Source organism: Coloeus monedula (assembly GCF_965178545.1).
Source record: "Coloeus monedula genome assembly, chromosome: 2".
NCBI classification, from domain to species: domain Eukaryota; kingdom Metazoa; phylum Chordata; class Aves; order Passeriformes; family Corvidae; genus Coloeus; species Coloeus monedula.
The window spans coordinates 22,637,239-22,652,690 of record NC_138782.1 but is presented as its reverse complement, the minus strand read 5'-3'; the positions used below and the strand labels follow the sequence as shown (position 1 = coordinate 22,652,690).

The following is a 15,452-nucleotide window of genomic DNA, read 5'->3' as shown; positions in this document are numbered from 1 at the left end:
TCAGCAGGACCAGGGCAGTGATTTTCCCTCTCTACTCAGCCCTGGTGAGGTCACATCTCAAATCCTGTGTCCAGTTTTTCAGTCCATTCCAGTCCCTCACTGCAAGGAAAAGGTTGAGGTGCTGGAGCATGTCCAGAGAAGGGCAGCAAAGCTGGGCAAGGGTTTAGAGAGAGAGTCCTATGAGGAGCAGCTGGGGGAGCTGGCAATGTTTAACCTGGAGAAAAGGAGGCTCAGGGCAGACCTTTCACTCTCTACAACTGCCTGAAAGGAGGGTGCAGCCGGGTGGGGATTGGCCTCTCCTCCTGTGCAACCAGCAACAGGACAAGAGGAAATGGTCTCAAGCTGCACCATGGGAGGTTCAGGTTGGACATCAGGAAGAATTCCTTCACTGAAAGGATTGTCAAGTATCGGAACAGGCTGCCCAGGGAAGTGGTAATGTCACCACCCCTGGAAGAGTTCAAGAAATGACTGGACCTGGCACTTGGTGCCCTGGATCAGTTGACATGGTGGTGTTTGGTCAAGGGTTGGACTCCGTGATCTTGGAGGTCTTTTCCAACCCTAGTGATTCTGTGATTCTGTGATTTTATGTTTCAGCATATAAAAAAACTGAGAGAGAACAGGACATCAAAAAAGCTGTCCCCAGGATGTCTGTCTCCCAACACCTGATCTGTAGTTTACATGGAAGTCAAATTCCTCTCTCTGGCCCGTGTTCAGGAGAAGCATTTATAGCTTTCCTTGTAGAAATGACATTATAACTTAAAGCTTAGCCGTTTCAAACCTGGCTTCTGTATAGTAGTCCAGGGGTTGAGGCAAGGGAGTGGACAATTCAGGGATTGTGGAGTGAATAAGAAAATGCCCCATGACTCTTTCACTCTTGAGTGTTGACAAGATTTATATCATTAAATCTTTAAGTATTTTAGAGCCTTTAACCTCACTTAACACAGAGTCTGTGCGTTTGTGCAAATACTGTCTAGAGCATATTTCATCTAAAGTGTCGTTCAGTTCACTGAGAAACACAGCAACTAAAAGGGGCCCAGCTATTAGCGGTTTTATACTGAGTAAAACTCGTGGTTGTTCCGGCAACCTGTGACATGCTCTGCTGAAAACCCTGATGGATAGAATACCACATTGTAAAAGGGTATGGAGCCCCTCTTTAGCTCTGTCCTTGCTGCCTGCGTTAGCTGTGCTTGGGCACTCTCCTGGGCTTGCAGCACTGCAGAGTCCTGCTCAGATCCAGAGGGTGCAAATTTGCGTGGGTGCAAATTTCTCCCTCACGTTGAATGTTCACCTTTTTCCTGCCTGGTCTGGCCCAGTGGAAGCCAAATGTGCTGCAGAGAGAGGGGGCAGTTTGGGTTCACGTGCTCGCTGAAGTGGCAGTAAAAGCCAGTCATGGAGGCTGATAGCAGGAAAAGTGCATTGGTCTGTTTAGATGTTGTTTAAACATAGGGAAAGCTTAATTCCCATTTGAATGTGGTTCAGGTCCACAGGTGGTCACTGGGGGCTGCGACCTGACTGCCTTCCTTTCCAAGAACAGGATGGCAGAAAAGTTGAGCAAATAAGGTGTTATTTGTTAAAAGGGAAAGCTAGGAATGTCTGTTGAGAATCACTGGTGTTGCCTGTATAGAACAGCCAACCCAGAGAAATACACTGTGAGTCCCAGTGATGCTGCCATGGCAGCCTGCTGGAAACAGTTGTATATTCTGGCTTGACCTCACTGTTCAGACATCCTAAAAGGAGTTGATGGCATCTCTGGGCTTTCTGTTGTTCTACTTTTGAGAGCTGTTAGTCAGCCACCTGAAAAGAATATGGCTGTGATTGCCTGAGCTCAGTTCATTGCCTTTCCGTGTTTGAGGAACATGGGGCATAAAGGGTTCAGCAGAGGTAGGGAAGAAAGGGCCTTTGCTTGGCTGGGATTTTGCCTTGTGATGAGAAACAGCTGGGGTTTACTTGAAAGAGCCTGACTCCAGCAAGTCTGTGCCCATGGAAATGACTGACACCTGCATCCAGGGCAGGTACTTGGGACCCTGGATAAATATATGGCTGGTGAGTAAGGCAGTTGCTTTTTTGGGCTGGGTGGAGCATACTAAGTGAAGTGTTAGGTGAGTAGTGAGTGCAGGTTATTGTAGGATTAGATCTTTTCTCCACCAAGTAAGAGGCAAGCCAGAGGCAGCATGCCCTGTGTGTTTGTGCCAGGTATATTTTAGGCATGTTACTTTGCTCCTTTGCTTGTAGAGAGGCAAGCTGTCTCTGGATCATTTCCCTTTGGTCATGTTTATTTCTTGCAATCTTGTACGCAGCTCTTCCTAAAACCATGTACGGGGGTATTACAGCTCTGCGGTGGGCAGTCTGAACTGCATGGGTTGCTTGGCAGCAGCTCTTCTGCAGGAGCATGAGAGTCCCCAAATGTTGCTGCAACTGATCTCCATCACAGCACGTGAAATTAGGATGCAGTGTTTAACAGGAGAAGCAAAAGCAGGGAAAAACTGGAGAGAAGGGACCGAAGAGGCTTTTGGGTCCCTTCCAACTTGAGATATTCTGTGATTCTATGGTGTATTGTAAAACAGTGCTATAGAAAGCATCCTAAAACTTAACACATGAATTCTGGAGATTAGAAAGATGAAAATCTATGCAGATGAAGGTGAAGAAGGATGGGAGGGAGGCATTGGTGCCACAGTGGTGCTGGAGGAGCTTCAGAGCTGTGTATTGATGTATTGAGAATGCAGATAGAGTTGTCTAGCAGTGAATGAAGGTACAAACAGGGGAGGTAAAAGGGGAGAGGAAGATCCTCCTTTCAGTGAGAGAGGCAAATATGTTCTGTAAGGGCTGAAGACTTAGACAGATATCTGACTCCAGCATGAAAAGCCATGCACGGAGAGTGAGCCTTGCAGAAGAGATTGCTAGTGGAGTTGGCATGAGCAGCTGCCGCTCCTCCTCTGTGCATGAGCTTTGCTTCCTGTCTTGTGACATACATGCTGGGCTTGCCAGGGCTGTTGTGCCCAGAAGGAACAGTATGGTTTTTCATCTTGCATAAGCAACATTTAATTATTAGGGGTTTTTTTCTCCTCCAACCAAGTTTCAGTTTGCATAGTGTTTTGCTTTGTTGTGGAGTTCTTCTTAATGCGGGTTTTTGAAATTCCTCTCATACCTGCAGTTTCAAGGAATGGTTATTCCTTTGTCCCCTTGTCTTTCTCAGTCAAGTAGGAGGAGAGGGGAAGAAGTCTTCTGGAGAGTATTGGAGCTCTCTTGCAGTTCACTGAGGTGGTAGCTGTTCCTGAACATGTGCACATCTCCTAACTACCCTCCGAGAGCTTTCTGATGTAGTCCAGCAGCTACCAGTTTAGTAGTAGCATATATACCACTGGAGCAGAAGGGACAACAGTATTCTAAAGGACTATTTTAGGAACAGCTAGAGACAGATGTGCAGGGTAAATTGAAAAAATAAGCAAGCAGAATATAAATATTTTGTTTCTCTGCCTGATTCTTTCTTTGTGTGGTCCTCTGACCTTACAGATCTACCCCTTAAAAATGAAAGAAGAAATGCAAAACTGCACCTTTTCAGCTAAGCTTTCCTCAGGCTGTACTTGGCTCCCTTTTCCAAACCACATCAGAAAGGGACTTTGTGTTTTCCTACAGCCCTTGTTTGCACTGACTCCAGGAAGGCAGTCTGGGGCTGCTTGGCATGGTGAGCCAGGGCTGTGGCCCCTTGTTCCCGGCCCCTAGCGCAGCAGCAGCAGCAGGACCCTGTTCCACCTCGCAGGCTGAGCTGGAGCAGAGAGCACCCATCGTATTTATGCTGGGAGTGAGTGGTTGTGAATCTGTTTGCCAGGTTTTCTGCCATCTGGATTTCTCCAGGCAGTGAGTCCTAGAGATTAATTCTCATGGAGGTGCCCTGGATGCATCCACAAAGCCAGTGGGCAAGTAGTAATCCCTGTGCGCAGAAAAAGTCTGTTTTCACCCAGAATGCTTCTCTTGGTATTTAAGGATTAGTCAGCCACATCTGTGTGTTCCTGCACAGATGGGAAGTGCAGTGCACATACTAAATAGTCTTAGGATGGAAAATAATAAAACTCACCGAAGTAGGAATTAAGTTACTTTTATAAGGCTGGTATAAAAGCTCCTGTCTCTTCTTGGCTCTGGTTAAGTGAAGCTGCAGAGAATTAAATTCTTTAAAGGCACTATCTTTTCTGTTGTTTCTTCTGCCTGAACGGGAGGCTTAATCTGATGGTTATACTGCTGATCATCAGCACGTTGGCGAGTGGGAAGCCGGAGGGAAGGAAGGAAGCGGCGTGACCTCAGACAAGCCGCGCTTCTCCCGTCCTTCCACCGCGCCATGCTCGCTCAATGTGCTTCCCAACGCGCACCAAGACTTCAGAAAATATTAAGAGGATAAAGTGCTTTTGGGGAAAGGAGGAGGAATAATATTAAATAAACAGGTTTAAGCATCCTCCGGTGGCCCTTGCTATGTTTTTAAAGATTTATGCCAAATGCAGGCTTTATTGGAATTTGATCAGATAAAGCTCAGTTGTTATGGGAATGTCTTTGTTCATCAGTTTTCTTGCCTGCTTTGAAGACTTCATCACATCTTTCTTTTATTAAGGTGCTTCTGTATTTATGAATAAAGTCCCCGCACCCTTCAAAAAAAACCATTGTCTTTTATGAATAAGCATTCCAAAAAATAAATAGGCACCACTGCAAAGCAGAACTAGTGGAAACCCTTACAGGGTGAAAAGACACCCTTCAGAGAGTATTGTGGTATTGGGTTTAAGGTATTTTTATTACGTACAGGAAGTCAAACAATAACAAGTAATAATTACTTCCTATGGAAGCAGTGCCATGTTTTGTTAACACATCATAAAGCATCACAAAAAATGCAGCTGAAGTGCTGTGTTTTATTGTCATTGTTATCTGAGGCTGCTCTGGGTGGGGGTACCTGAGAGACTCTGGATGGGAGGGATGTCCCACAGGATGTATCAGCGCACAGGGCTGGGGCAAATGAACAGTGCCAGGTTAAAGCTGGGGGGGGGACACATCAGATTGCAGTGAAGAATTTGAAGCAAACAGGAGCAGACCTTTGGTCATTCCATGTTATGGAGATTCCAGTCCATGTCAAGAGCTCCTGTGGAGCTTGCTCGGGGTCTAGGAAGAACTGTCTGTGGTCTAGGCAGTGGTAACCCCTGCTTATTCCAGGGCCTCTCTCCCTGCTTGGAGGTATGAGGAGGAAGATGCTGTGGAACATATTACCCCATTATGAGTCAGATTTAAATTTAAACCACAGTCAGTTGTTCAAATGCTTTCAATTCAGACAGTGTTTTGTCTTGTTTTTCAGTTGGGGAATACGTTTAGAGTGAGCTACTATAGATTTGGGCCAAATCTCTGTGGTGCAAATCTGAGGCAATTTACACTGACTGCAACAAAGATCCTTCAGGCTGATCTCCGTATAATCAGGAGCAGAGGGGCCTTGCTCTCTTTTCTTGCCAAAAAGTGCCGTCTCTCTAATGCCACAGAAGAAAATACCATGAAGCAGGATTTGTGGCTGTGAGCTGGCACAGGATGTCTGTATTACAGATGTCACCTGGGGCATTTGGTTATGATTGCCTGCCATCACTGTGACCCACATCTAAAGTAGGGCATTTGGATCTCACAGTTTATGTATTGCTGTCCTGAAACCATTCTCCTGCATTCTGAAAGGTTACCAGGTTTTGTTGAATGGCAAATGTATGGTGTTCTTTGAAGTGCCAAACTCAGTATAAAGCGTGAACGTAATAACTTTCTACTTTACCAGCCTCCTTCTCTTTCCCTCAGCAAAGGGGGAAAACTGCTCAGGGTCAGAGGAAGTTAATTTGCAGTACATTTCAGTTGAATTGCTGTTTTCTCCTTGTTTCAGAATTCCTTTTTCTGGTTCCAAATACTGTATGCCCTGCAAAAAGATGTTAGTACATTGGAGACCATGTATAGAGTACCTTCAGAAAATACTCTGTGAGCATGAGGGCGAAGTATTTATGGCTGCGTCACCTTCACTGCAATTTGAGACCATATCTCGGATGCAGCCACCTCTTGCCAGGAACAGAGCAGTTACTGAAGATGACTTGAAGAAATATATAATATCCCCATCAGCTCCTGGCAAGGGCCAGCGTGTGCTTCCCAGCTGGACTCTGCCACACGTAGAAATGTGGGCCATGGATGGATGTATTGCCATTTGTGGTGTATATACATAGTCAGAGGCGTGGCAGTGTAGGCCATGGGTTAGAAAACAACTGCTAGGGTTGGGTTCCTGCTCTTTGGGCTAGGGTTTGTTGGGATAGCCAAGCCTACGTTATGCTGGGACACGAGCAAGTTTGAACCAAGCAGCTCAGCGTGGTAGTTACTGGGCTGAGGAACATCAGGTTGGCTTGATGGCCGTGTGCTAGAGAGCCTGTTGGAGAGGGAAGGGTGGTGTTCCTGTTGTGGGCAGGTGTAGGAAACAATGTGAAGCTTTGTTGGAGAGAAGCCTACGTGAAGAAGAATAGATGATGGGAGAAAATGGAGGAGGATGGGAGTGGTTTGGGTGGAAGCCTGTAGGTGGTGGGAAGAGAAAACCACAAAGAGAATTGTGAGTTATGGGGAGCAATGCAGGCAAGAGGAAGGGAAGAAAGAGGAGGGACTTGCAGAAGAAGACAACATCTTGGAAGAAGTAGTATGTCAAAATATTCATTTAGCCGAGAAAGCTGCATGCCAAAATGTTGTAGTAAAATGCACGTGAAGATGAGATGTGACTGTCAGGGACAGGACCGAGGAAGAGAAACGGGCTTAGGAGACCTGTGTATAAAGGGGAGATGAACACAGGAGTACCCTGCAGGATCCAGGAGATTTGGCTAGAGGACAGGAGAACCCACTCTGTTTCTGTTGACTTTGGCTCCTCTTTGTTGATATTTTAATAAAACATAACGTGCCTTTGGCAAGTTAAAGCTAAATGCTAGATAAGTTTACGGGATTTTTTTGTTTTGCTTCATTTTATATAAAATCTTTCTTTGGAGCTATCTTAAAATCTCCCAAATGGCAGGAAATTGCCCTCAATATTTCAGAGTCTTCCAGGAGAAGGACCCCAGACCCTCCGTTCTTGTTTATTGCTTATACAATGCAGTCTTCCTGCCTGCTTAAACATAAACCAGGCTGGATGGCCTCGGGGCCCTGTCCCCAACTTACACTGCACATGTATCTTCAGTATCAGGAGGAAGGCCCTGCTTGGGGAACAAATGAAGAGGAAATCCCTTCCCAGGATCCATTCTCTTCCCAGAGATCATCCCCTTACCGCAGGGTGATGCAATGAATCAGTCACAGTGACTCCATGACATACTTGACTTCCCCTCCCTTTCTGACCTGCTTAAGTGCTTATCTCTTTACCCCCCTCACACTTCACCTTCTTTTACCTTTAAGTGAGCAGCAGCCAACACTGTAAGAGAATCCTTCTGCAGCTGTAGCCCATCCAGATATAAAAGGGGTTGGGTTATGTGTGCAATATGTTCTTTTTATTTGCAAGTTTGCATGAAGAACGTGTCTGGCAAGTTCTGAGCAGATGGATCAGAGCTATGGGTTTTTTACAAACTTTGGCAAGTACTCCATACCTTTCTTTGTATTTTGGCAGGAACTCTGCATCTCATATACTAGTCTCTTGAAGATTCTGCCCTCAGTTTGAGCCTGATTCGGAGACCGCTGCAAGTAATGGAAGGACTTCATTGATATGCAGGGGGACTGTAAAGGCCTTTTAACTCCATAGCACTGAAGGCAGAGTCTGAATGACGCCCTTGCACAAGTGGCTACAAGAAGAGCTTGAAAACTCACACTGACAATTTTTTAAAAAAATACACAGCTGGTCTCTTGCACTTAGAAGGAGCTAGGATTTTGATAGCCAGTAGATTCACAATTATCTGGCAAAAGGTACTATATGGAAGCTTTGCACTTTACACCATATGTTTTCACATATAATGAGTAAGAAACTGGAGAGGTTCGCAACAGAGTCAAGGATTTGCTTTTCCTGTGTCCAAGATAGGATCAAAGGCCTCAGATTTAACCAGGGAATGAGAAAGGATTGATAATTAGCATGGTCATTTTTTAAGTTTCAGAAAGAGCTGGCTGAAGTCCCTGAGGGCTGTTCGAGGAGACCTTTGAAATCTGGAGCCAGGCAGTGAGTGAATCTTTCAGTAGGGTGAATAGTATGTAAGAATTTGGAAACAACAAGCAGCTGCCTATGCAGACCTTGGGAATCTGATCATTACAGTGTAGAGAGTTAGGCTGGAGTTCCCTGCAGTTTCTTCTAGTTCAGAAAAAGTTATCCTAAATGACAGTTTTCAGCCATGGTGTGCATAGCTGAACTTATCTCTGCTCTCATGTTAACCAGCATAAGCACCTTATTTTACCCCTGGATCTCATTGTTCAGGCTTATTTACTTTGAGCTTACAAGTACATGTCAGGTTATTTCCATTATTTGTAAAAGGGCCCTGAAGTTCCAATGGAAATCATGGATAATGACTGATAAGTAAGAGAAAGAGCAGTGAGCCTGCCAAGATGTTGTAATACAGAAGAACATCACATGAGTCTGAAATGACAGAGAAGGGAAGGGAAGGAAGGAAGTTATCAGGGGGCCAACAGCATCTGGAGGTAGGAGATCAGACAGTCCAGAAAGAATGGAGAGGAAAAACAGATTAATAGCAGGTTTTCACAAGATAATGTCATATTTACTGCTATTCAGTGACTGCAGAGCCCACACTGACAGCAGTGCCCATTTCAAGTTCCAGGGCAATGCAGGAAACAGGATAGATATTTTTTAAATGGCCATGTGACTATGTTTGGAAAGTTCATCAACTTGTTTAAAGAAACTGTAAGTCACCAAAAATATTTCCAGAGAGCTGGTGACCATAATTCTCAAACCCAGCTATCAAATGCTCCTCTTGTTGCTGAAGCTTGGCCTCTGATGGGTGCCCAGGGTTTTCTTGGCTGCAGCAGATGTATGTCATTGATGCATCAGCCTGTGTATCATCACTGCTGAACCACATTCAGGGAGTTTTTTTGTTTGCTTGCTGAGGAGGTGGTGAATTTATTAGCCAAAACTATTCCACTGTAAATTACACTTAATTGTAATTTTCCTATTCTTCTGCATCTGATTGTGGTGGCAGTAGAAGACTAGAAGTAGTTATTGGCTGGAACACCAAATCTTAAATGAACTAAGCAAGTTGCTGTTCTGGAGCTGTAGTTACTTGAAAGAACCAGTGTATCTTCATGTCAAATTTTTTCCTTTTAGCCCTGTAATGAGTCATGAAGACAGGCTGTTCTGGCGTCTGGTGTCAGTGGTTATTGTCTAGAATACATACACTAATGTGTTGATTCAGTTATCCCCTGCTTTAGCTGCCTAAATATATGAGCGGGGGAGTAGGTGAAGGAAACTTTGAGCAAAATAATTATGTTTCTTTTAACAGAGTCTTGGGGTTAGGAGTTTTCTTGGTTTTATTTTTGAACCAGTTCAGTTGCACTGATGCTGAGTGCTGCTGCTCTGCTCATGTCAGCTTCTGATATGCCCCATTCCTTAAAGAAGTCATGTTTCTGCTAATTTTTCAAACATTCTGCTTTGTTTGTTATCATGAATTATGTAGTGTTCTCAGTGTACTTTACAGTTTATAAAATACAGACTAGGATAATCCTTATCCTTATTTTTATACTCAGAACTGTGTGATAGTTTCTTGAGGGTATAAACATCTGTGCCTATAAATAAACAGTTTCATCCTCCAGTATTTTAATGAAGATTTCAGCTACTTGATACTTAATTTTTTTAAAAATATATCTGTTAATGCTTTCCAGTTAGTCTGAAAAATAAGCATAGCAAGTGACAGAAGTAATTTAGAAATCAGTATTTTCTGGAAACTCCTCATTCTTCTGAAACCAGTTTGTGACAAAACTAAAATTTTTCACTGCTGAATGCCCTGGTCATGGTGATTTGGGATATGCTTTCAAGATAACATCATGGGTCAGCCTCCTCTAATGGATGAAGAGGAGCAGAGACAAGTCCCTGCCAGCCAAGCAGAGGTTCTCCCCCAGAAGACTGAGCAGAACAAAGAGTAGATTTCAACAGGATTTGTAAAATACCAGAAATCTGGCAGGCCTGATGAGGGTGGCATGTGAGTGCTGTCATCACCAAGATCCCCAGCTGGGCTTCCTAAACATATGGAGCTGTACAAACAAGAGCAATGCTTTGTTTGCATCTGGCTTCTTCATGAGCCATTTCCTGCAATTAACTGCATTATTCATTTGTTCATGTGTTTGTTTCACCTTGATCTGCTGGCAGTAACTGCATGTATGTGATATCTAGAGACCCTTCATGGGTATTTGTAAGATACTTTTTTTCCCCCAGGTGTTTTCAAGAAGCCTCAGAATTGAAAAAAGGTATATGAGGGGTAGGTTAGGAGTAGGCATAGAAAATGGTAGGTAGAAGGCAGTGTGCGAGACACTTGGTCGAGGGAAGATTAACAAGATTTTTGGTTGGTTGTTTTCCTGTGGAAGGGAGGAATCAGGTACAAAAATAGGGTAGAAAAAACCTGAAATTCTTCTTAGAATTTAGAGCATTGCTACTGAATGAAAATGACTCTACATACTGGTCTAGAAGTTTGATGGATCACCTTTTGGTAACACTTCTCCCTGTTCAGCTCATCCCGATGGCATGCGGTCATATGCATTTGTTCCCTGTGTAATCACTTACTGTAACAACAGCAGCGCTACATTATCACTCTGAGGGAAGCAAGACCAAGTAAGCAGCTATCCCTGGGCAGGCATCCCCACATCCAGAACCCGAGTTTGTTGGCTTTGAGCTCTCTCTGAGGCATATGTGAAGGTGTGCATGCTCACACCCGCACGAGCGCAGCCGTCGTGCATCAGCAGCTGCTTGTGCGTGCAGGTGTTGGGATGTGTCGCTCCTCAGTGAGGGAGGTGGGCCTGCCTGTGTGGAAACTCTGTCTCCTGCTCATGCAAATGATGGGATGTGTGTCTCTGCATGCAGTGGGTGATGCACAGGATTCCCCCACCGGAAAACCCTAGCCTTCCACGTCATGGCCTGTAGTCAGACCAAACTCCTTCTACCTCTTTATGAAGGAGTGTTTGGGTAAGCTGCCAGAAGGAAATAAGAAAGGATTAAAGGGGAAGTTTAACTCAGTTGACTTTCTCTTCTGTGGATTTTCTTTTCCCCCCCTTGCCTTCTGTTAATATTTTTAGTGCACTGAAAACTTTTGCACAAAGGCTTTCATTTAGCTCCTGCAGGTACAAGCTGTGCAGCAGCAGTTCTGATAGCAGTGTTTGATGTGGTTGTGATGGGCCAAGCATGAAGGTGAGGTGGTGTTTATAGGTAAGGCAAGGCAATGTTTATAGGTGAAGGTAGTATCTCTTCTAAGACCAATCAGTGTGGTTGGAAGAAGAAGATAAGCTTTCAAGCACAAAAGCTGCAAGGCACAGAAAAGGCTTTTATTCTTTTTTGAAACTAAATTAGTTGAACTAGTAGGAAGAAAGGATTGGAAACACTGAAAGAGAAGCTTTGCATTGAGGATACAGGCTTGAGGGTGTATTGGAAGTAAAAGGTTTGTTGCTGATGGGAAAGGTTAAAACCAGAAATGTAAGGCAAAGTAAAAAGAAGCGAACCAAAGGGGGGAAATGGCAGAGAGAACCTAAAATGCTTATTTCATGTAGTAATTTCTGGAAGACTCATTTGAAGAATATATTGTAGCTGTAAAAATTTCTGAGAGATTCCTACAAAAAGGCCGCTTTGTTTACCGCTGTATAGAGTGCAATTGCTTCAGTGTGGATGGAAATAGAATGCAGTGTAGGAAAAAAATCAGATAATTTTGTGGAAGAAAATGGACTCTGAGGATCCAGCCTAAGATTTTCTCTTCCATTAGCTTTCCACACTTGCACAATGTAAGAGAAAAAGCAGGGAAGATAGAAATGGTGAGGCTAGAAGATCATTCTTGCTTACAAGTACTCAGGTTGTTGAGATCATTCATCACCCTCACACTATAAAGATACTTAACCCAAGAGAAGGAGATTGAAGTTAATTTCACTAAATGTGATGCTCATCTCACTTAACAGCCTTTTGCTTAAGAACTGCCAGTGCCTGTTTAACCCATGGTGTCAATTGTGGAAATTATCTCATACTTAGTTTGTGACTTTTTACCTCATTATTCTTAATTTTCTTCCTGAACATGCTGCATAAACAACATGGAGAGAAACTTTACTTTCAGATATTGTAGGTACCATAGGATGGATGATATCCAGCTCTTTCAATCCACAGCATCCATCCTGTCCCATAGTGCCATACAGTTCTGAAACCTGCCAACACTTTCCTTGTCGTTCAGCTCAACAGTGAGGATGGATTTTCCTTGTACCGTTGGATATGTGCAGTGATGATTTCTGGTACTTTTACAAATGCCTTTCATTCCAGGTACACGCTGCCAGCCCTTGACTGTGTCTTTTGGTAGCAAATGGGGTAAAGACTGGGATAAATACATGTTATTTTTGATACCAAGGCGCTGCTGTGAATTCAGAATATGTCTAAGACCAATTATAGTTAACATCAGGAGATTGCTTTTGGCACATCACTTACTTTTAGTCCTTACATCACTGCCAAAACTGAGGTATGCAGTTTCTGGAGTCTTTGGAAAGATATGACTGTGCAGAAAGGAAGACAAATGAGCCAAGTTCTTGTGTCCCATTTGCCTCACACCTCCCTCCCCCCCCACCCCCTCCCCCAGCCCCAACACATCTTTGCAGAATGACAGCTGCATTACATCCTCAGAAACACTTGACCTGATAAAGACCAAAGGGAAGGCAAAGTTATATTTGTACTTCTCTGGGACTTTCCCAGCATTGATTACTGATTCTCTCATCCCTCTGGCACTTCTGAGCAATGGTAGTCCCCTTGCTGCTGCCAGACTCTCTGTAAACAGTTGTTCAGACACTTTGTTTGAAGGTTACCTCATAAAAAGGAGTCCCAATGTTCACTGTTTGAGTGCCCTTAGTTTCTACTGGGGAACTCATCATCGCCTACTAGGGGCCCTTAGTAATCTTCTGGACTTGAACCAACATCTTCTCACAGCTTGTTGCTAAATGTGTTGATCAGAAAGAAGACAAGGAGCTTGTCATGTTGCTGTTCTTTTCATAAGACAAATGTTACTGTAGGAGACATGGTGTTGGCCTTTGAGAGATCCAGAATTGCCTTGCAATAAATAGGGAGAATCTACATGCTGACTCCACATGCTGGACAGAATCTGAGCTTTCCAAGCCTGTTTAATTACAAAAAGCCTGATTTTATCATGATGACATAGTTTCACACCTCTTTTGAAATATTTTTCTTTACATGTATTATGCGTTTTCATGATTTTATTACAGCAGTGCTTGCTAGATGTCAGGTTGTTCTGGGCTGAGAAAATAGGAGGAAACAATGAGATGTTGTCAGTTACTCATTTGGAGATGGACTTGGATGCTTAAAGAAAGGAAAAACCCGAAACAATATATGAAGTTGCACAGCTGGCATGCCAAAAGTTACAAAGTGATGTTATTGTGTGGTATCTTGATTGGAGTTGACTTAATGTTGCATGGCATTCCAGATCCCTGCATCACAAAACTATCAGCAGAGTAATAACCAGAAAACCAGACACCTGTTAACAGCCAAAAGTCCCAATTTTTTTTTGTCCTAGAGTTAGGCTAAATAATAGCAGGCTATGCTTGTATGTGGGAAGGCACTCACTGAATTGTTTGCCTGGGAGGAAGACTGTGGGCACTTGAAATTCTAGTCATGCAGGGCCTGGGTTTCTTTTCTACAGGTATTTTTTACTGCTTGGTCAGTAGAAGCTTTGCTGAAGCATTCAACACAAATACAAATACAGCTGGCATCAAAGTCTGGATGGAAGCAGCCTCACCTGTTTTACAAATCTGTGTGTGGCCATCAGTTTAATGTGTGATTAGTACCTGTAGTGAGAGGGAAGGCTGGAAGCGGGAATAAGGCAATACCATACAGGTTAGTTATAGGGGAGCAGTGTGGTATCTTCGGTGTACAGACTACACTGTACAGCCTGGACTTTGGCATCTTATGCTCTAGCCAGTGTAAGTATTACTGAAGAAGGTCAAATAGCTGCTTCTGATGATTACTGTGATGTCTTGACCCCTTGTATTACAGGATAAGTTTTCAGGGCAGTTCTTTTTGTGTGGTTTCTCTCGTGAAGGAATATGTGACGGTGTGTTTTGACTCGGAGCACAAGCTGATTTCATTAGGGTGTTTGTATATGGTTCTTCTCCTTACACACCTTAAGAAGATTCTTTCTGAAAATGTGCATGAATGTTCATCTGCTGCACAGAGGTTTCAGCTGTAATAGTTTTTTGTGCTATTTTGTAATGTTAGTGATCCATTTTAAAAGCAACCACATAAATATTAACCTGTAGGCAATCTTATTTGTTGTTTCTTGCAGGTTTTAAAATCTAAAGAATTATCATCACCAGGACAGCGCTATATTGACAGCAAAGTAGTTAAAACAAGAGCTGAAGGAGAATGGTTGTCTTTTGATGTCACTGAGGCTGTACACGAGTGGCTCCATCACAGAGGTGACAAAAAGTGCTCTTTGCCTTCCCTCCTGCCCCACCTGCTCCTCCATTAACTCAGGAGTATTTCGGAGTCATTCCACGTGTAAAAACCAACTCCACTCACTTTTATGTTTTGCAGACAGGAATCTTGGATTTAAGATAAGCTTACATTGTCCGTGCTGTACCTTCGTGCCTTCCAATAATTATATCATCCCAAATAAAAGTGAGGAGCTTGAAGCAAGATTTGCAGGTAATGATAGAAAAAAACCCCAACTTTTAAAAACGTTGTGGCACCCACTAACTGAGGAAGGAAACAAAATCTGTTTCTGCCTCCTAAAAGGCGTTCAGCTGATGAAAACTTGCTCATTTGAGAATCATGATTCTCAGCTGTTAGGAAAAGAGACACAAAGGGTAGAACTATATCACATGAACAATTCTATAATCAGATGTCATGAATAAGCTGTCTCATTCCACGCATGCAGCTTCGATTCTTTAAGAGTCTGTGTTACAGTTTGCAGCATGCACACAGGATATACACACAATTTTGGATTTAGTGAAGACTGTTGCACAGTTTGCCGTCCACTACTGGATAGTGGTGAGACAATAGCTCAGTAGTTTCAAAATAAACCCTTTGACTGTTCTCCATCATAGTACTGTAATGAGTCAGACTTATTAGGAAAGATTGGAATGAGTGGGCATTAAAAAATAAAAAACTGTGTAGTGAGGGTTGTGGATATATGTGTTCTTTATGGACATCAGGCAAGGTGATATGGAGTAAATATATCAAGGACATATAAGTTCTGTTGTGTTTTTAAGTCATTAAACTTCCAGTTTTACAAAGGGAAATTATATTTAATTGACTATAC

At 43.3% G+C, this 15,452-nt stretch overlaps 1 protein-coding gene across 1 annotated transcript in view; it reads left to right on the top strand.

Moving 5' to 3' along the window:
- Nucleotides 1-15,452, top strand: part of TGFB2 (transforming growth factor beta 2) — a 60,905-nt gene that overhangs the window by 38,251 nt on the left and 7,202 nt on the right. The window contains exons 3-4 of the mRNA XM_082302453.1: nucleotides 14,475-14,607; nucleotides 14,726-14,836. Of these exons, the coding sequence (XP_082158579.1) occupies nucleotides 14,475-14,607; nucleotides 14,726-14,836 (244 nt within the window). The remainder of the gene's footprint in view (nucleotides 1-14,474; nucleotides 14,608-14,725; nucleotides 14,837-15,452) is intronic.